This window comes from Lycorma delicatula, chromosome 4 (genome assembly GCF_047948215.1).
Source record: "Lycorma delicatula isolate Av1 chromosome 4, ASM4794821v1, whole genome shotgun sequence".
Lineage (NCBI taxonomy): Eukaryota > Metazoa > Arthropoda > Insecta > Hemiptera > Fulgoridae > Lycorma > Lycorma delicatula.
The window spans coordinates 11,087,333-11,109,461 of record NC_134458.1 but is presented as its reverse complement, the minus strand read 5'-3'; the positions used below and the strand labels follow the sequence as shown (position 1 = coordinate 11,109,461).

Sequence of the window (22,129 nt, the reverse complement as noted above, 5' to 3'; positions counted from 1 at the left end):
ATGTAACAAATATATCTTCATGTTAGCAATTCAATTTGTTTGTTGATTTAAGATAAAAGTCAATTCAGCAACCCAATAGACCTAAATTGTCTTATTTTGCATTATAAAATCATTACTTTCTAGGTTTTAAGATTGTTGAATTCTACTTTAATAAAATTAAAAGTGATTGCATGTCCTTGTTAATGTAACAAATGTGCAACATTGCATAGTGTTCTATCCTGCTTCATATAAGGCAATGTAATACATTGCAGTATAGGCCCTGTAATAATTGTGCACAATTGTATAATTCATAAGCATTTAATTAATCTATACATATCATTAAGTAGACATACATGTAATAAACATCATATATATAATAAAGCATAATAAAGACTTTATTCAAGACTTAAGCATAATAAAGCAGTATTCTCAGTGGCCAAAAATGTAAAAAGTTAGTTTTTTAAGAACTCTGCTTCCCTCTCAGTAGAAAAAATATTTGTATGGTATAATCTATAGTCTACACTGTAGAGTGCAGAAAAAAATATGTTACCACTGATATCAATCATTGGGAATGAAGACCCATACAGCAGGAAGTTTTCCCATTTCATATTAACACAGGTTTCCAATGCTGCTAGTAACTACCACTGATAGAAACTTTGATGGGCAAAAAGATAAGCTGATTTTGTAATATCACTTTTTTGTAAATGACATCAACTGCTTTGTTCATTAGCTAATAAAAAAATGCTAACAGCACAAAACAAACTGCACAGTTTGTTTTAACTTAAGTGATTTACAGGATTTGGTTCACTGAGTGTGGCTTTGGCTATTAACATTTTACCTTAGTTCATACTCTTCAGTTTATAGGATATTACTCCTTGAAAATTCCTAATTTATAATCATCACATTATAGTGATGATTATAAGGAATATAGTTCAATTTAAAAGGAATATAGTTTACCAAAAACCCCACAACATCATTTATTATTTTTATCTAGAATATTCTTGTAAAACTACCATTCTCAATTACTTTTAAGTAATTTTATTATAGATTATATATAATTGTTGCAACATAAGACAGATTATTTTTAGATAAGATGTTATTAATCTAATACAATTAGCTTTAGCCATGTTGGAAAGGGAAGATTATATATAAATATATATATAGAATAGGATATCTAAATTCAGTAAATTTCTGTAAAAATAAAATATATATATATTTTTTTTCTGAATTTGTATCACCATGTACTTATCTATGATTACACAATTTTATAAAGTAATATTTCTCACCTACAAACTTATTGTTTCTTAAAGATCTATTTAATTTGTTATTTATGTTAAAAATGTAATGTTGCATTTTCACAACTTCAACAGTTGTGAATGTAACAACTGATTTGCCAAAAGAATCAGATAATATAATTATTCCTGATTTCAGTTTGTAGTTTCTTTTGAACAATTTCTTTTTTTGTGCATGTAAGTGCCTAATTTTGTTTTAGCTCAAGGAAATTAAATTATAGTTTTTTTTTATATTGGTATTTTAGTTTATGTTAATATTACCATTACATTTACTCTTTCATATTTGTTTCACAAGCTTCTGTTTCTAAATTTTCTTAAAATGAACGTAATAGGTATACAATTAGATATTCTGTAAACAAAATTATTTGCTAAATTTAAATTTATTGATAAACAATTTGTAGAAAATAAACTAATAAATAATATTTTAAATAAATTCTTTTATAATGATATATGATATTTATCAAACTGATGATAATAAAAATAAATTAATATAACTAAGATGATTCTATGTCAGATATTTCTAGTTCATATTATTTAAAATTTCAAGGTGGCTCTAACAAAAAAAAAGTATCAAGAAAGATATTTTTATGCCAACATGTGAAAAATCGTATCCTATAATAAGTGAATGATTAAATCTGTAAAAGTGAAATTTACATATTTCTTGAAACGTTTTTTGATAATATTGTTTTCCTAGTAACAAAACATTTTACTATTCACAGATTAGTTGAAAATTTGTTATTCTCTGATTATCTAAGGTTCCCAGGAAGGATGAGAACTGGGAATCAAGTGAAAAGAACTGTATTAAAATTATTAGAAGCCAAGAATCACCATTAAAACTGAGATATAAAAATATATTTGTTTTCAGCTGATTATTCTTTAGAGTGAAGTAATAAATTTAGTAACACAACTAACAATATTTTGTTTGCATGATCTTATTAATTAATTTGGTCACACAAGTTTGCAACCATGTGTTGGTATCTTGAATAAAGTCTTCAAAACGTTTTTATGTTACCACTCATGTACAATGTTTATGTATGCTCGATGTACATTCTAGGACTATGATGTTTCATTAAAAAATCTGATATTGGATACAAAATAAGAAATAAAAAATATCTTTTCAAATCAGAAAAATTACATCATTCTGAATTTTTTTTGACAAAAATATTTTTAATTTTTATTCTTTTATTTATAGATAACTTAAGAAGAATAAATTATATGTGTTTAAATATATAAATTAGTAAAAATTAACTGTGTATAGATCCCTCATAATAACACAAAATATGGTTTAAATATGGGTAAATTAAATAAAAATACTGAGAGAACATGACAATACCAAAAGGATACATTATGAATTTTATAACTGGAGGTACTAAAGTCTAATTGATTACTAAGATGACTTTACTAAAGTATAATTAGATCATAATCTCATTAATTAAGCAGTAAATAAACCATCAGTTATATTATTTTTTATTGTAGTACACTACTTGTAATTATACAAACTGTTCTTTTCCATTAGATTAGTGTCAATACAGACTGATTTTTTACCAACACACATTTACTTTCATCAAAAATTTTCATTACCAAACAATATTCCTGCCATTACTCTGGGTAGCTTCTTGAACCTCAATTGTCTTCTTCTTAACATTAGGTTTTGTTTTTTTGAGGTCTTTACTGGTTCCATTTTCCATGGTGTTAGTCGCTGCAAACCCTGTCTAACAGAAATTTACATCTTAAGACTCTCACTTTTTTTATACTAAACTAAACATAATTAAAGTTAAGCTTTGTTCATTAATTCCTGTGCATTTTTCTTCAAGAGAAACTCAACACAATTTAAAAACAAAAAGTTCTGTGAAAAGATAATTTAAAATTATGCCTGACAAAATAAATATATGTTAAACCAGAATAATAGATACGTACACACACATGCACATAACACACAACACATACTGTGTCAGAAGATGATGTGTTTGTTACGCATGTGTATTAGTTGAAGGTCATTGACTTAATCATGTCTTCAGCCTTCCCCTCATTCAGTGTCTCTGTAGTGTTTGTGCATCATGGTGTATTCAACTGAGCAGCATGTTTCCATTGTGGAGGAATATGTTCACACAACTTCAATAAATTTGTTTCATGGAAGGTTTCAAGGGACCCTATCATAGAACTAATTTTCCTGCAAAATCAACAATTCAAGATTTAGTGAAAAAGTGGTGAACAACCAGCTCTGTTACCAAAGTGAAGAGAATGAAACAACCAACTGTTTGAACTCTGGAAGGTGTCTTCACAAGTCGAAATGATGATTAGACTAACAAACAGGAGTTTCTCGAACATTGTGTTGGCGTATACTTCATGGTTTACAAATGGAAGCCTATCATGTGAGTATTGAGCATGAATTAAAAAACATGATAAGGATAAATGAGTGAGTTACTGCCAATGGCTCTTACAGAATATTAGCAAAGGATTCCTTGATCCTTTGCTCTCCAATTCAGTAGATGAAGCATGGTCCCATTTATCAGGCTATGTTAATTCTCAGAATATACTGCCCTGGGCTACAAAAACCCAAATGAAACTCATCAGAAACCACTCCATGATTAAAAATTGGTATTTGGTATGAAATTTCTGGAAGCCGGTTCATCAGACCAAGATTCTTTGAGGAGACTTAATACTATCGTCTATTACTGTATTACGCATAACTTAACTCCAAAAGAACTTTCTTATGGATATTTCTAACAAAACAGAACAACTTGCCATACTTCTCATTGGTTTCTCACTCGAATCCGCCGAGATTTCACAAAAGATAGAACAGTCAATAAAGGACTTGCGGTCACCCTGAAATCCAGACTTATTACTGTGTGATTTTATCTTCTGGGCCTATCTGAAAGGGACAGTCAACAAGAACAACCTGTGGACATTGGAAGAGTTGAAAGACAAGAGACTGCCAGGATTCCAGTTGAAGAATTGTAGAAAGTTTTTCTGAACATGATTTGCCACACTGAATTTTGTGTAGCGACTGGTGGTGAGTAATGTGAACAGAGACTTTAAAATTACATTGCAACATTACAGACATTTCTTTTTTCAAAAACTCTGCAATCAAGAATCAATAATTGTAAGTAATTTAATGTTACTTTTTGCTTTTCATTTTTAAATTTATATTTCCTGGAGCTGATTTTACTTGGCTCACTCTTTATATAGATATACTAGGGAATATATTCTTACTTTATTCACTAATATATATATTCTTTCATAACTAATATTTGATGTCAATTTGTTTACTACATTTTACCTCTGACTATCTGCTTACTTTCTTCTATTTTTCTTTCCCCCTTAGAATTATATCATTATTGCTCGTTCCATTGCCATATTAACTTCAATTCTCTGATTTTAGACTCGCTGAACTCTTATAAAAATTTTGCCACAGGTTATTTTTCTCCCATTTGTCTTAAAACACTTAATTTCAGATTTTATTGACTCATCTAATCCTCAGGATTTTTCATACATCACATTTCAGAAGCCTGTATTATTTGGTTTTCTGTCTTTCCTGCTATACACATTTGGCTACCATAGAGCATTATTTTACAACATCAAAAGAGAGGTGTGATATGACAAAGTTTTCATTGCCAAGCTAATACTGCACAGATTGAACATGTGATATTCCCTTCACTCCTGACATCACACACTATTTCCAAATTGTCTTTCAGTGCCTATTTGTTATGTACTTCAATCTTTTACATAATACTTCATCTTTAAGACTAACGTTTGTTTTTGAGATTATTCTCCTAGTACAAAACACCATTGTGCTTATTGAAGTGCATTTTTAAATATTTCAATTTACATTGGTTTTTGATAAATTCATTTTTTTATCATTTCCTCCCCTGCAACTCCTTTAAAAAAGAAAATTGGAAAATTTTTAAATGTTATTTATTCTTATGATCATCTACTCTAAATACTCGTAGCAACCATTTACTCATCCCAAGGGAAATTGTACTTCTTCCGAACGTCTCTCCAATTCATTTTCAAAGAACTATAGATTACAATTAATGAAACATGACTCTGATTGTTGGTGTTTCATCATTAGTACGTTCCAAGACACTAATCACTGAGATATTACAGGCATTGAGGAACCAGCAGGTTGTAAGGAGATAACAGACAGTTTAACAAGCCCAAGATTCTTCTGTAATATTATTGCCTAAGCAGCAAAATTTTTTAAACCTTTAGTACCATGTACCACCCATCCTAACAAAAGTTTCATTATATCTTCCTTTCTATTCCATTGTATTACTTTTGTTTTAAATTTATTTATTTTCATACTGAATTTCTCTCCTAACAATGAGTACACACCAGTAGAAATTAACTAATTTTCAGTTTCAGCTAAAAGAACATCACTAGTAAATGTAATAACTATTTTTTTTTTTTTTAATCCATTATAATTATACCAACTATTAATCTTTTAATGACAAAATGAATATGTTTAATGTTTTAAAGAACAATCTGGAATAATCTTATAAAATTTCATTGAACTATATCCAGCCATTCAAAGTTATTATAAGACAGGCTCATATGTTACTCCATGTGTTCTTGTGTAGTTATCAAACAGCTGAAATTGTCTGCTGAGTCTTTAATAAAATTTCAAAAAGTATAAGTCAAAAAATTATTTGACCTCTGTTTGTTTTTATTTTATTCCATTAATTAATTGAACATTTATTAGTAAATATATCGTATAATAAGATTGGATCAGTTGTTTTACAGATTACAAAAATTTACCAACTCAGTATTTTTACATTTTCTAAAATCTAAAGTTGAAAAAGAATATTTTTAATAATTTTAAAGTGTTGTCACATTTTGTCATGGTGTTGAATGTATGTTTTTATTAATACTATTCAACAGCTTTTACAGTCTTCTCACGCACATACATTTAGGAAAGATTGATAGATAAAATTACTGATGTTCACCTGTAATTATATCCCATGATGGGGTTTTGTGCACTTAGATTTATATCAGTCTAGAAATTAAAATGGTAAATTAGAAAACTGGATAAGTGTATTAAAATGTAAATAACTTAATATAAAAATTATTACTGTCATAACATGAATGTAAGCAAATGTTCACTTGATACATTTATTTCCAGAATCTGCATGTTTATGTGACACTAATTGAATGATTCTCTTAAAAAAACATATACATATGTAATTATATTCTCATGGTGTAAGAAGTTCAGAATTTTAATATGATTAGCTGTGGTGTGGTCTTCATTATTACTCTACAAAATAGATAATATGAATTCAGTGGGCAGAGATAAGTTGATTATTTAAATAATGTTTGTGGGTAAAGTGCATTTATCTATAATAATTTCTAGTCTACATGAAGTACTTGAAAGTTAACAAATACATCAGTATATATCATATCAGTTGATAAAACAGTCAATATTCTTGTCAGTAGATTTTTTACTGTTTTCACCTAAATATATAAAAATGATTACATATTTTAGTAATAATTTTATTTTAAACTAATTCATGCTTTCTCAGTCCCATGCTTCAAAATTTGTTTGACACTGATTTCTAAATAACTAAAATTACTCAACAAGTTATGGTAAAAGAAGTCAATAGAATTATGTGAATAGTAAAAATTAAAGAAATTTTTTTTATTATGTACATAATGTGCATTATTTAAAATGATCGCAAAATTCAAAGGAATTTTTACTGTGTACTGGTATTTGTCCAATAAAATTCCTGATGTGCTGTTTTCAGAGAAGAAAAATTAAACCAGCATCATAAAACATTGATTCCTGAATAAGTACATACATATTTAACAAGTAAATAATTATATAGATGAATATCACTGTTGTACTTTATTACAGATTAATACAGTGTAGTAGGAATACTTTATTAATGCACCAACATCTTAAACGATATCGGTTCCAACACTTAATAAATAAATAATTTGCATGGTCAGTCAGTTTGCATATACACAGATATAATTTGTGTGAAACCATTCAGCTGGAAATCTTCGTGAGAATATTTCCGTTAATTATTTTGACATCTTCAGTATACTTCCAGAATTCAGTTTCTGTACGGTCAATTTTAAAAGATATTTTAACACTTATTTGGCCACGGTTTAATAAAGAATAAACAAATTAAAGATACTTTTTTATTTTACTTATTTGATATTAATTGATCGCATGAATATCACGTGTACGTTTACAAATAATAGAAATTCTGCATATTTTATATGAAGTATAAAAAATTACAACTTGTTCTCAACTGACCTCTTGTCTAATGAGATTTGCACGTTCACTGCATAATCTGGAGGACAGTTCTGTAATTTTTTGATCAACATCTAAAACATCTTTTCTTATTGTCTGCTCCATTAACTGTAAACAACATCAGAGATAATGAAAACAATTTTGTCTTTTTACAGTTAAAATTGAATAATTAATGAGTAAATAAAAATTGTAAAAATACAAATATAGTTGTATTTTATTCAAACAAAGGAAGAGAACATAGTACATAATTTTTTGTAAGAAAATTAAAATAAATTAGGCAGTAAAGAAGTAAGGTAACTAAAAAAGGAGTAAAACAGAGATAAGGAAAAGATAGTGGAAACTCTGAATCTATGAAGCAGGAAAAACATTAAATGTTAAATATATTTGCAGTATCAGAAATAAAAAATGTAGGTAATCAAAAATCAAAATAAAATTATATGTACAGAAAATGTAACAGTTTATGACAGAATGGCTTTTTAAATTTTGCAACTTATCCTTTAAGAAACTGGATATAGATCATTCTCTTCAATTTAAAATAAAATTAATTAAAAGGAAGACACACCACAGGTTATACTCACATGTCTAATCCACTGATGAAGGGCATAAGCACGCTTTTGAAAACTGGAGTAAGCTTCTAAACCATGAGTATAACGATCAGTAACTTGCATGTCAGTATAAAGGTATTCTATCACCTAAAAATCATATAATGCTTATTTTAAATTTTTAACCTATACAAGTAATTCTGTAAAGAATTATAAAAATTTCAGAATCGAAATTAAAATTGTGGAAGCATGTTTTAAGTCTACAGGAAATGACTCATTTTATAAGTCTTAAACTGAAGAAGAAAATAAATGTAATAAAATAATATCTAATACAAAGAGATATAGATTATATATATATATATTATATAATATCTCTCTCTCTCTCTCTATATATATATATATATAGAGAGAGAGAGAGAGAGAGAGAGATCTTTCTTTTGTCTTCAGTCATTTGACTGGTTTGATGCAGCTCTCCAACATTCCCTATCTAGTGCTAGTCTTTTCATTTCAGTATACTCCCTACATCATACATCCCTAACAATTTGTTTTACATATTCCACACGTGGCCTGCCAACAGAATTTTTTCCTTCTACCTGCCCTTCCAATATTAAAGCGATTATTCCAGAATGCCTTAGTATGTGGCCTATAAGTCTGTCTCTTCTTTTAACTATATTTTTCCAAATGCTTCTTTCTTCATCTATTTGCCGCAATACCTCATCACTTGTCACTTTATCCACCCATCTGATTTTTAACATTCTCCTATAGCACCACATTTCAAAAGCTTCTACTCTTTTCTTCTCAGATACTCCGACTGTCCAAGTTTCACTTCCATATAAAGCGACACTCCAAACATATACTTTCAAAAGTTTTTCCTGACATTTAAATTTATTTTTGATGTAAACAAATTGTATTTCTGACTGAAGGCTCGTTTCGCTAGTGCTATTCGGCATTTTATATCGCTTCTGCGTTGTCCATCTTTAGTAATTCTACTTCCCAAATAACAAAATTCTTCTACCTCCATAATCTTTTCTCCTCCTATTTTCACATTCAGTGGTTCATCTTTGTTATTTCTAATACATTTCTTTACTTTTGTTTTGTTCTTGTTTATTTTCAAACGATAGTTCTTGCGTAGGACTTCATCTATGCCATTCATTGTTTCTTCTAAATCCTTTTTACTCTCGGCTAGAATTACTATATCATCAGCAAATCGTAGCATCTTTATCTTTTCACCTTGTACTGTTACTCCGAATCTAAATTGTTCTTTAACATCATTAACTGCTAGTTCCATGTAAAGATTAAAAAGTAACGGGGATAGGGAACATCCTTGTCAGACTCCCTTTCTTATTACGGCTTCTTTCTTATGTTCTTCAATTATTACTGTTGCTGTTTGGTTCCTGTACATGTTAGCAATTGTTCTTTTTTTTTAAATGCTGAACATTTTATTCCAGTCTACAGAGAGAGAGAGAGAGATTAGAAAATCATTATTTATATTATTTAAATCATTTATATATATATATATATATATATATATATATATATATATAATGATTTCGTCATCTCTACTGAAAGGTAGAGATTATGGGGTAATTAATTGTGTCACTTTGGTTGTTTTTTTTTAATGACTAAGGGTTCAGGGTATTTTTAGTAAAAAAAATTTAATTAAAAAACTTAGGAAGATAAATAATCTATTATTTCTACAAAATGTGTATATTCTTTCACAATTAATAACATAGTTTGACACTTGCATGGCCAAATTGTTTTTTGTGATTTATTAGGTTCAGAAGCATTTTCTGGGAAATGTGATTTTATTAATATCCTTTACTAGAAAAAGCAGAATTTTTTTAAAAATAAATGTCAGATTATTCATCTAGTTATCTGAAATTATACTGCTCTCTAATTATTATACTGACTTGAAGAAGGGCATTGATTTCTCTTGTTGTACAATATGGAAACTCTACACCAAGTAGAATAGACTGCGCTGTTTGAATGCATAGAGCAGCTTCTTGGATAGAATTTCTACAGTCAGTTGCCAAACAAAAACGTGTATCAGAATTCCTGAAAAATAACAATATAAATAGGTAACAAATTTCTGGAAAAATATAAATTATAATTTTTAAATTAAATTAAACCAAAATACTGATATGGAAATGACTGATAGATATCTGTAAACATTCTTATTAAAAATGATATCTTCAGCTCTGAATAAATACATTAAGAGAATTATTAAAATTAAAAAAATTAATTGTAAAAACCTTCTTCTTTTTCCTGTTTAGCCTCCGGTAACTACCGTTTAGATAATACTTCAGAGGATGAATGAGGATGAAATGTATGAGTGTAAATGAAGTGTAGTCTTGTACATTCTCAGTTCGACCAATCCTGAGATGTGTGGTTAATTGAAACCCAACCACCAAAGAACACCGGTATCCACGATCTAGCATTCAAATCCATATAAAAATAACTGGCTTTACTAGGACTTGAACGCTGGAACTCTCGGCTTCCAAATCAGCTGATTTGGGAAGACGCGTTCACCACTAGACCAACCCGGTGGGTTGGCGCGCCATTACTTACGTAGAGTTTCACAGTAGGCGCGTAGAAGTGATTGATGAACATATTGTGTAGCACATTATTCAGAATAATATTAAAGAAGAACATAAAAGATATGCAGTTAAAAAAAAGTGTATGAATCCTTGATTATCCAAATAATTTGAAAGAATATAGTAAGGAGAAAAAATTATAAAACTAAGATAAATAGGACGTGCTGAAGAATAATCCATAAAAAGTGATAACTGTCTACTTATTTTATACTTATTTAAGCTAACTTATTTTTTTTAAAGTTTTATTTTAAACTAATATTATTATGAGTATATGAGGAATTTAATAAAAATGGATATAAAACAAAAAAGAAAAATAAATAAATAAAAACAATTAATAAACAAAAAACACAGACCATTATAAAGCTCTACAAATTTTTCCCTGAATTTATAAAATAAAGCATCATATAACATAACTATGGACAATCTAATCTGAAAGCAGAAGGTTAGCATACAAGTACATAACATTTTAGCTGGTTGGCCAGTCTAGGTGTTGAGTTTTAATGGTAAAGACATCTTTGTAAACTACCCTTTTTTCAACTGGTCAAGGTGTTTTTTAATTTTATTTTTCTTGTTTATTTTTATAAATACAGATATTAATGTTTTTTTGTGCTTTGAAAGCATTGAATGTTTTTTTCAGTTTGTATTTATTTTTGTTTTTTCTTTGGTAGTTATTTTTATTTAGTTCCTTTATATCTACTAATGATAATTGTTTGTCAATCGAAATGCATATCTCCATTATAATTTTAATGAAAATACATTTTTATTTTTGTGAGAAATTTTTAAGTGTTTTTCTTTGCTATTTTATTTTAAAAACTCTTCAATTTAGCCCTTTCTTTATAAATAAATAGTAAAGGTAGTTTGATATTTGGAAATTTTGATAACTAAGTTGAAGTTGATAAATATTTTATTTATCTGAATTAGTTTATTAGCAGAATAATTACCACTTCTGGCTATATACTACCTCAATAAAAAAAATTACAGTAACTATGGAAGTGTTACGTTAACTTCCTATGTGCTTTATTAATTACATACCACGCATACCTAATTCTTTTGATTTACTGCTGATAGATAAATTTTTATATCAGTAAGACTAATTAATTGAAGATTAAGGAGTCGAGCATTAATAACTATAACTTCCTTTTCATTGATAATAATAAATCCCAACTTTGGATCAGCAAGATTTTTATACAACATAAAAATGTAAAAGTATAAAAGCAATGAGACTTACAAAGTAGTATTAATTGCAGACCAACTCTCAGAGCCTGTTTTAGCAAGTTCTGCAGCAGCCTGGGTCAACTGTGCTGCCTCTCGCCAGATTAATTCCCCAGCATACAGAGTATCCCGATAACTGCGAACTCTATCTAATTTTATTTCTAGTTCTGAAGTTGCAGAGCCTACTAAATCACCTTAATACAAGGTCATTAATATAGGTTGGAAAAATAATATATTGACTATAATAAATAATAATATATATTAAATAATATATTATATTAATAATATAATATATTATTTTATAATAATAATAATTTTTTTAATAATAATATAATTTAATAATAATAATTAATAAATTTATTTTTTAATAATAATAATTATAATAATAATATATTATATTATATATTTAATAATATATTAAATATAATTTATTTAATATAGGTCATAATATTTACAAGTTATTAATTACTTATGACAACCAATAAAAGCAAAACCACTGCATTGCTATTACATATGATGTTCAGATAACATTAAAAGAAGTCTAGTAAAGTTATTAGAAGCTTCTATAATGAATAAAGCTTAAGTTCTGATTCAGCTGCTTCTCACCAGAACAATAGAGTTGAAAGAATTTGATGATATAGCTTCATTTTTATTAAAGAAAATTCATCCTCTAGACTATATACAAAGCTGAAAACATGTAACTTTGAAATTCCAGGGCTTGCAAAAAATTATTCAGTGTAAAGAAGTGAAAATCTTAAAATCACTGTTACATAATTGTAGTACTAAAATTTATGAAATCTTTTTAAATCATCCTTTTTTGGACTACCAATCTTTTAAAGATTAAACTGATGGCTTTCATCAGTCAAGTCTTAGCACAATAAATGTAAGAAAATCAACCTATTCATTATAAGCACTTCTAATTTATGTTACTGACTAAAATCATTACAAAGAAATCTGAAAAGTCACGTATTAAAAAAATGAGAAATGTATATACTCTAAAGACTTATATGAGAGGTTATGTGTGTATGTATATATGTTTATTAAACATATCAAATTCACTTTAAAAAAAAGTGATAACACATATTATTTATTTTCTTTGGTGAAATTATATAACTACCACTAACCTTTCCTTTGTGGCTTTGACAGTACTTTTTGTTTACCTTTTTTTAATTAAAGATATATTACTTTCTTATCATGAAATTTCTACCGTAGCTACTAACAAAATCAATGAAAAATTTAATTGCATAAACTTTCATTGTTAAAAAAGTTTTAAAGCAATTTTGGTTATCATGGTAAAAAAAAATGATCAGTCTATAACGAACATACTGGATACAAAATATGGCTAATTTCTTGATTGAAAATAAATATGGCACTGCCAACATAGGGAGATGTTACTATAAATGCTTAATGGATAATTAGTAGTTAGGATGGCATAGAAGGATAGTGCCTGCCTTTTCATGCAGGAGTTCAACACTCCAAAGATTGCACCTCTGGTACTACCTGAATCCTACTTACTCATAACTGTTGTATGGCCTTACGGATAACTAAATGCAATACAATGTGTGTAAGAGTGATACAGAGGATTAGCATTAACCCTCCAGATAGGAAATAGTAGTTTGAGGTAAAATTGGACTCATTTTAAAACCTTTTTGATATTGTATCCTGACCACCATTATATTGTTAGGTTCTAATTATAGCATATCTTGGTCTGTTAACCCAGAGATGCAAGAAGCTACAGGTGCACTCACAACATGAACAAGGAATGTAGTTGTCTAGAGGCTTGAAATCAACAAAACTACAATATCATACAAATCAAATTAAATTGGATACAAGTAATATCTTACTACAAGACGATATAAAAATTATACCCATTATTAATCACTAAAGGCTATGTCACTTACTAAGAACTGTGTCTTGATGTTCATATAACCTTTGCAGATGATGAACTTTATCACTCAGCTTGGCTATTTCTTCTTCTGTATCCTTCTTTTTACTAGTTAACCATTGAAGACAATGCTGTTTCAGTGCCTTTAAAGTAACAAATTTACTATAATTTCAACCTTCAGATCTATGAATTAAATGTAAAACATCAGAATAGTATTTGAAACTTCACCCATATTATCATAAGTAATAATACATTGCAACTTTAAGAGTTTACAAGTTAGTGTGAATATAAAAAACTGACTGAGCAAACACACACACACACACATACACAGAGAGAGAGAATAATGGTTTTGTGGTGCTCGTTATGTTGCTTCAGACATGTTGTCTGCCTTGTTGTTGTTGGATCTCATATAATTAGGTACATAAGTTGACATAAAATGTATTCAGTGCAGAATATTTTAACTCTTCAATAAAGTCATCAGACAATAAATTTTGCTTTATATATATTTTTTTTCCTGTTTAGCCTGCGGGAATCACCATCAAGTATTACTTCAGAGGATGAATGAGGATGATATGTATAAGTGTAAGTGAAGTGCAATCTTGTACACTTCCAGATTGACTATTTCTGAGATGTATGGTTAATTGAAACCCAACCACCAAAGAACACTGGTATCCACGATCTAGTATTCAAATCCGTATAAAAATAACTGCCTTTACTAGGATTTGAACGTTGGAACTCTCGACTTTGAAATCAGCTGATTTGCAAAGACATGTTCACCACTAGACCAAACCAGTGGGTAATGAATTTTGCTTCTGTATAGTTCACTTTACAACTGATGTTGAATCCATGTATCTGAAAAGCTTGTTATTTTAATTTGTTCTTGGGCGATTTTTGTTAATAATTATTAATGATTAAACTTATCTATTTCAAGGATGTGAAGTAAAAGAAATTTTTTAAGTAATAAAGTTTATCATTACTGCTAATTTAATGTTTCAGATGAAAATTTTTCAGCTTATAAAATTATAAGAATGCCATTTCTACACCACTTTTTAGTGATATTTGTAAAAACAAAGTATTTAAAAAACTTTACATTCAAAACACAGAAAAATAAATGAAATACAAAAGTTATTAACATTCAATTTTGAATAAAAGATACAAAACCAAAAGTAACTTTTAGAAATGCAGAAACCTCAGACTTAAATCTGAATGTTATATTAATTGTGGAGCAGCTCCAATAAACAAAATTTGCTAAGCTTATTTATTATGCAAAACAAGGTATAACATACAAAGGAAGATTAGGAACTAGGGAATCCTAGTTGTATAGAAAAATACTGACTGTTTATACATAAACCTATAAATATAACCATAATATCTCAGTCGTCAAAAACCCTTAATTCTGACTACATTACTGCAATACAAGATCTAATGATAGAATACATATTTTTCTTATTAAAATTTTCTTTCTATTCAGCCCTACTTCATAGCTTTTTTCTGGTAGATCTAAATTACCACTGATGTAGTAATTTAAAAATTTACAAAATAATATGGTGAATTTTATGGTACATTCTTTTAAGATTCTATAAATTTAATAACATTAAATTTGTTATGCAATCTTGAATGCTAAAAGGTGTATCTAGGTCATTTGTCCCTTACTACTACAAAATTATAGTGCTTCAACTTAGATGTTTAAATTAAAAGAAGCTATCATACTGATGTTGATCATAAAATATAAGTGAAGGATAAAATTATCAATGTGCAAAAAAAATAGTAACAATTTTAATTATACCTGTTAAATGGAAATTGTTTTTAGTTGTTATGAATACTTTGATTTTTTTCTTTTAACTAACAGGGCGGCCGAAGGACTCAGCCTACAGGACTCCTCAGCCACACTTATGAGTCATGGCGGTGACTAAAACCCATCCTAGCTTGGGGCCCTTGCAGGTCCCCCTTGCATCACCAGTACGTTCTGACCTTCTGCTTCTGGAGGGCCAAAAAATTCCTCCGCAAGAGGGCACCTTCCCATCCTATTTTCCTATTTCTACACAAGGTCCAGGTATGCTCCCCATGCATACCCCCCTGTCCAGCGCGTCCTCCCCACATATCTTGAGCCTTGAGATCCCTAATGCTTTAACAAACGCCCCGACTTTATGTTATGAATACTAAACTTCTTTTAATTATAACAATCTAAACATTTAGCACCATAATCGTAGCAGTTGCAGGTAACCTGTCATAAGTCATAACTAAGTCCCAAAAATGACATATCCTTTATTCAAGAGAAACAACATCATGCCACGCTTACTAGGGAAAGTAATGAGTGTAATGGTTTTCTGTTGCCATCTTCCCCTGACCCAAATATATGGTTACAAATTGGCATCCCAGTCCACCAAAATTCAGATGATAATCAGTCCTATAAATGATACCTTTTCTTTGTTCACCTCAAGGACTGACTATATAGTGAACATTATTACTCTCAGAGAATGCAGCTCTGACTCATGCCTCTTGTACCCCAGGTACTTTATATCTGTCAAAGTCATAAGAAAGACTGGGATGTATAGTGTAAAGTAACAAATTAACATACTATTTTCTGTTAAAAAAGATAATGTTTTTTATGCACTATTTCAACTTATCTGATGAAAACAATCTACAGAAAACAGAAACTGCGTATATTTTTGAACACAAAAATAAGAAAAATACTCTTACTGCACTCTATAACAACATGACTAATACCATATAATAACATTCTACAGGTTGGAATCAAACTTTTAAGTTATAACAATAATTCAAATAAAAATCTGCTGGATACATGATTCACTAAAAAAATTTTCTATTAATATCAAAACTGCAAAAGAACTGAGGATTCATACCCTCCATAAAATATAGTTTACCTTTCGCGTAAGATTTGCTATAAATTCTTCATGTTCAATTGCTACTTGTGAATTTCGATTGATTCTAAGTTCTGCTATAGTTCGACGAATAGAATCATCAGCTGTTTCAATTCCACTGAAAACATAAAATAAATTTACAATACATAAATAGATCTTTATTTGATCGGAACATAAAAATATTTTATATAGATCACGTCAATATAAGATAATTAAAGTAAAAGAACAAATTGCAAGATAAAAAATAGATGTGTTGAAAGTCCATAGTAATTATTTAAATACAAACACCACATGTGAAAAAACCACATTAAATACAAAAAGTTACTACAAAATAATTCACAATTCAGAAGGCTCTATGTAAATAATTTTGAGCACATTTATGTAAACATTAAATGAGATGCAGATAAATATTTTTTTCTTTTTTTTAAAATTAGTATTATTTAAAAATTGATCAATAAAGTAATATTTTTTTTCCATTTTGTTGTTTTATGTGGTTAGAGGGAGTGGAATATTGACAATTTTATTAGAAGGGTCAGTAGAAGGAGAAAGGAAATGATGAGGAAGAAGAAGGATGAAGCTAATAAATGAGTTGAAGATTGGAAACTACATAAAGACAAAGGAAAGGGATAGATGGAGACAGCAGTGGTGTAAGTGATATGCTACCAGGAAGAACACCAGATGATGATGCCTCCAGGTAGAAATGTGCAGCTGTACAACGACTAGCTCTGCCAGACATAAACGTCATATCTGCCAATTCATCACATCACTGCTAATCATACCACCAGCTGGTCACTAGTATAATGTTTAGTATGTTAAAGCCCACAACTAAATATTTATAAATATGTAAATACAGATTATGTAGAGGTAAAATTAAAATCATACGGTTTTGACTACAGTAGAAAAGGCTAACTTCTTTCCTAAAGGATGAAATGAAAACTAGGACAATATTATGTCTTTAGACTCTAATGATCTCTACCATAACTCGATAATTTGAAATTGCATTTGAACAAATGAGGAGGAAATTTCTCAAGATTTTAATAAATAAACAAAATTCCAAAACTGCATCATCAGAGAGAGGTAAGCTCAAGAAACCTATGAAGAAGTGGGCACTCATCCTTCTCACAATCCTTCTGGAAATCAAGGCAATTTTACCCAGATAGGAGCATCTTATTACTGATCAACAATTTTTCTCTGATTAGCTTTAATATACACTATAACAAAATGGTACTTCCCTTCAGAAATTAAAGAGATCTCCAAGTACATGTATAAGATTCCTAAAAGAAAAACCTCTCTCAATCCTGGATTTGTGTGGCAAACCTAACCATACTACAAAATGTTCTATCAGATCCTAATTTGAGATGCATCTAGCAACATGATCTAATGAAATATATTTTTTGGGAATGTTAATAAGATAAAAATAATGTAAAAAAGAGCTGTTTCCAAGATATACATATGAACACATTTTTCAGATAAATATGACTTTTTATCTGATATGTTTATCAAACAATGTCTTTAATAATACAAATAGTTTTTGGGAAATTAAAAGTTGCTAACATTTTTCAGAATGGACACCCACTGTATTTTCAAATGCACTTGGAATGCTACTGTACTTGTAACTGCAATGATAAGATATATTCTACAGTAAAGATAATGGGGAAATTACAAAATCAGAAAAATATGATTCTTATTATGGTAAGAAAACCATAAAATAAAACCAAAATGAACACTTACTGAGAATTCTGATTGGTGATGGCACCTGGCATCAAAGTTTGGTCATTATTAATGTCCATTATAGTCCGCTCAATTTCATTATTTAATTTCTCCAGTCGGGCCATACAATGTCCTATTAAAATTTATAAAGCAAACACAACAACAAATTTTAAATTGAAAACTTTTTAAAAATCAACTACTGTACGCTTTTTGAACAGGGAAAGTAATTTTAAATGGGAATTTAACAGCCAGTCTTCTCACTGGCAGTGTCTGAAGAAGATTAACATAGAGCAAGCTAGCTCAAACAAAGTTATAGGTTTTATAACTTTCCTTGTTTTAAATAGTGTACTGTAATGAATTTTTAAAGTTTTAAATTCTCAACAAAAAAAATTGACTGTTTATAAAAATAAAACATAGTTGATGCAGTAATTATAAATCTTTCTCATTTAGTTATCAGAATAATAAACAATTAGTGGTTATAATATTAATGACCTAATTCTTTATTAATAAATAGATTACACATCTATAAAATCACATTCAACAAAAATGAATACAACAATAAACACAAATCAAATTTAAATCTATTAGTTAAAATATTAATATTTAATTCTAGTTTACCTTTATAGTGTAGACTGATTCAAATAGCACAAACTGAAAACAAAGAGGATATGGAGTACCCAACAACCACTGGTACACAAAAGAATGACAACTAAATCAAAGGTTGGAGTAAGATTTTTTTTATTATCACATTAAAATATTAGCTGAAAATGTAAATATATTACCATTTTTCCTTACTGAAAAAAAATAAATTGAATAAAAAAAAATTGATTAAATAAGTAGCAAAATAGTTTTGAAACTGTACTTTCAATGAAATTCTTTGTTTTATATGTTTGTATTCATTTCTGTATTGTAGACTGTGCACAGTACGGTTTCTTAAGGGTGAATTAATGTAATGAAATTACATTAATTCACCCTTAAAATTTGAGTAAAACCCAAATCTATGATAAATCTATGATAAATTTATCTATGATAAATATTTGATAAATCTATGTTATTTATCAATAACTGATATATGTTAATTTCAGGTAAAAAGTTCATAATGTTTATAAATTTTAGGTTTTCATAAAAATGTAGAAGGTGTAAAATAGAATTATAAGTGATATAGTGATGAAATCCAAACCTGGACAGCTGCAAAGAACAATATTTAGAGTTAGTAGAGATTCTATCCTTTTTTGTTCAAAAGAAATGTATTTCTTCTAAGCTTTCTTTCTAAGCTTTAATGAGGAATGACTAGCCCTACACACTTCAACATAAAAGGTTTTTTGTACTCACCTAACCTTCAGAATTTTCTATCTCCTAAGTGTGCTCTGTCCATTACTATGTTCTGAGCAAGGTGCAGAATTTGGATAACCAAATTAGAATACCTAAATACATGATAGGGGATACTCCAAAAATTATGTGTTTTTGATTTTGGAGATTCTCATACTTCATGATGAAATGCTTACCTCATTGGATCATTGAAATAATTTATATATTGACTCTTCTTGAAAAAAATCACACTTTTAGAATGATTTCAGAACATACATGTCCAGTAAGAAAATCTCCTTAAACTTTTTCTGTGTAATCTAAAAAGAGATTTAGCAAGCTCTTTACTAGGTTCTTCAATAAGAAGTCTGCAAATTTCAGCATATATTTGTCTAAGGAAAAAAGTAATGAGTGTTGTTTGAAGTAGTATCTCTACATTTATGTTAAGTGCATAATGGTTTGTGTTTAGTATAAGTATTTGACTGTGACTGCAGTGTGTATGTTGGGTTAGATTAGATAAGAAGTTATGAGGAATGGAAGTTTTGGATTTACTCACTTCATACTTCTTCAACTAGTATTTTTTTATGCTGTCCCCAGATAAGAAACAGAGTCCATGAACAGTTTCACAGTTGTACCCCAATATAAACCCCAACTGAACCTGTTAGTTATAGAAAATGGCAGAATGACAACATAGATAAAACTAGGGGAATTGTTGAGAGTGGTTTGATGAGTGGCACTCATCAAACAATGAGGGAGTAACGTATATAGGAGGGGAAGAGAAGAGGAATGGGAACGCTCAATACACAGCATGTAATTAAGATAGTTTACAATCTTACCCAGGACCCAGGCTGTGTATACATAGTGTGAAAAAGAATTGCAATCAACTTGGATCCTGGAAGTTGATTTTAAAGTAAAAAGTTGATTGCCTTTGAAAGTATAATTTGAAATAAGATAGTAGTATAAACAAAAAAATTATGTTCTGGACACAAAACTATATGAGCCACGTGAATATTTTGATGTGGTATCAGTGAGATTGTTTCATTCTCTCTTGTTTATCATTATTTTATAAAATAATTATTATTTTAAAATAACACACAACACTAAACTTTTAAATAAACTAGGTTATTTCTCCATGTTTTTGTAGTGTTATCATAATAAAATGTTATTTCCTAGTATGAAATATTTTACATATCAAACACACAATTAATAAAAACTTTGTAATTATAAAAAGAAATACAACAGATATTTTAGTGCATTACCCAATGATGGAGCTGGAGCAGCTTTCTCTTCTCTCCAAATATCTCTATCAATGCGCAAAAATGTATCCAGTAAATCAGCTCCCAAACCACTGGTAATTCTTTTCTAAAATATCAGAAATTAATGTTTGAAATGTAAAACAACTTTCTCCAAAGGAATGTGTTTATATAATTCTCAAAAAAATGAAATAATACAAGATAAATTTTCAACTTTTATTTCATTAAGAACAATACAGAATAAAAATAGAATAGCATTACAGTTCTCATTAGTATGAATTCACTGGATGGTTATTTTATTCAGGAATTATGGTATGGTCTAATCAGATCTCATAATTAAAGAAGTAGTAAATCAAATATAAAATCCCTAATTTTAATAAAAAGATAACTTTCTTTAAATGTAGACTTTCGGCCAGAAGTTACAGTAATTATTTTCAACATTCTTACTCTCAAATGAGCATCATTAAATTGTAAGATAATACAGTATTATGAGAAAATGGCCACTTTATTTTGTAAGCATAATATGTGAATAATAATTTAGCAGAATAATGTGGTAGATAACAATACCATACCTGGGAGACTAATCCACTTGGGGTGCATCCCATCCTTGATGTCGACCTGTTGTTAGTTTCTTTGACCATTTTATGTTCATCATGAACTTACTTGCTTACTTAAAAAAACTATTTTGTCTTAGTAAGAACAATCTGTATCACGTCGACTTCATTAAAGAATACCAACAGCACAGAAAGGCAATTAATTAATCTGGAAAAAATCAAGATAATAATGAAATTAATTTTGAAATAATACAAAACATGTAATAGTTGTTTTGTACATAGTCATAATGCACTGGTGAATTACTACTGATCTTTACTACTGTACAGTCTTGTTAACCAATATGTTGATTGATGTTGGTTCTGTTGACAATTATTGTTGTGTACATTCCACAGAATAAACACTGGGTAGTTTCTTTGTGGCAATTCAGAAATTACTTCATGCTTCTATAGAAAGAAAATTATTTTATAACAAAAAGAGGAATAGCTAAAGAAGTATTTAACAAAAAGAAGCACATATTATAAAATAAAATGGAGTTAAAATTAAGCATCCTGGGAATTGCTATATTTACTTCAGAAGTTTACTTCTGTAAGTGTTTGAAACGTGGACTCTAAGAAAAAAAGAAAAAGAAAGGTTGAGCGTTTGAAATGTGGGCTTGGAGTAGACT

At 28.8% G+C, this 22,129-nt stretch overlaps 1 protein-coding gene across 2 annotated transcripts; it reads right to left on the bottom strand.

Moving 5' to 3' along the window:
- Positions 1–2,671: 2,671 nt before the first annotated feature.
- Positions 2,672–21,666, bottom strand: synr (BH3-only protein sayonara). 2 transcript variants are annotated; one of them, XM_075361886.1, is made up of 10 exons: positions 21,483–21,666; positions 20,917–21,019; positions 18,374–18,485; positions 16,646–16,760; positions 13,777–13,903; positions 11,892–12,069; positions 9,980–10,124; positions 8,106–8,219; positions 7,531–7,635; positions 2,672–2,983 (listed from the first exon to the last, which is right to left on the bottom strand). In XM_075361886.1, exons 1-10 carry the CDS (start codon positions 21,549–21,551, stop codon positions 2,849–2,851), a joined length of 1,203 nt encoding a protein of 400 aa, XP_075218001.1. In that variant the 5' UTR covers positions 21,552–21,666; the 3' UTR covers positions 2,672–2,848. The 2 variants fall into 2 exon arrangements, with proteins under 2 accessions (XP_075218001.1, XP_075218000.1); XM_075361885.1 differs by having other exon boundaries at positions 2,672–2,979.
- Positions 21,667–22,129: the final 463 nt, after the last annotated feature.

Excerpts from the sequence above, each read along its gene's own strand:
- synr (XM_075361885.1), bottom strand. The coding sequence starts at position 21,551 with ATGGTCAAAGAAACTAACAACAGGTCGACATCAAGGATGGGATGCACC. Across the intron at positions 16,761-18,373 it reads ATCACCAATCAGAATTCTCA|TGGAATTGAAACAGCTGATG; the intron begins GTAAGTGTTCAT and ends TTATGTTTTCAG. Across the intron at positions 8,220-9,979 it reads AAATCAATGCCCTTCTTCAA|GTGATAGAATACCTTTATAC; the intron begins GTCAGTATAATA and ends TATGATTTTTAG.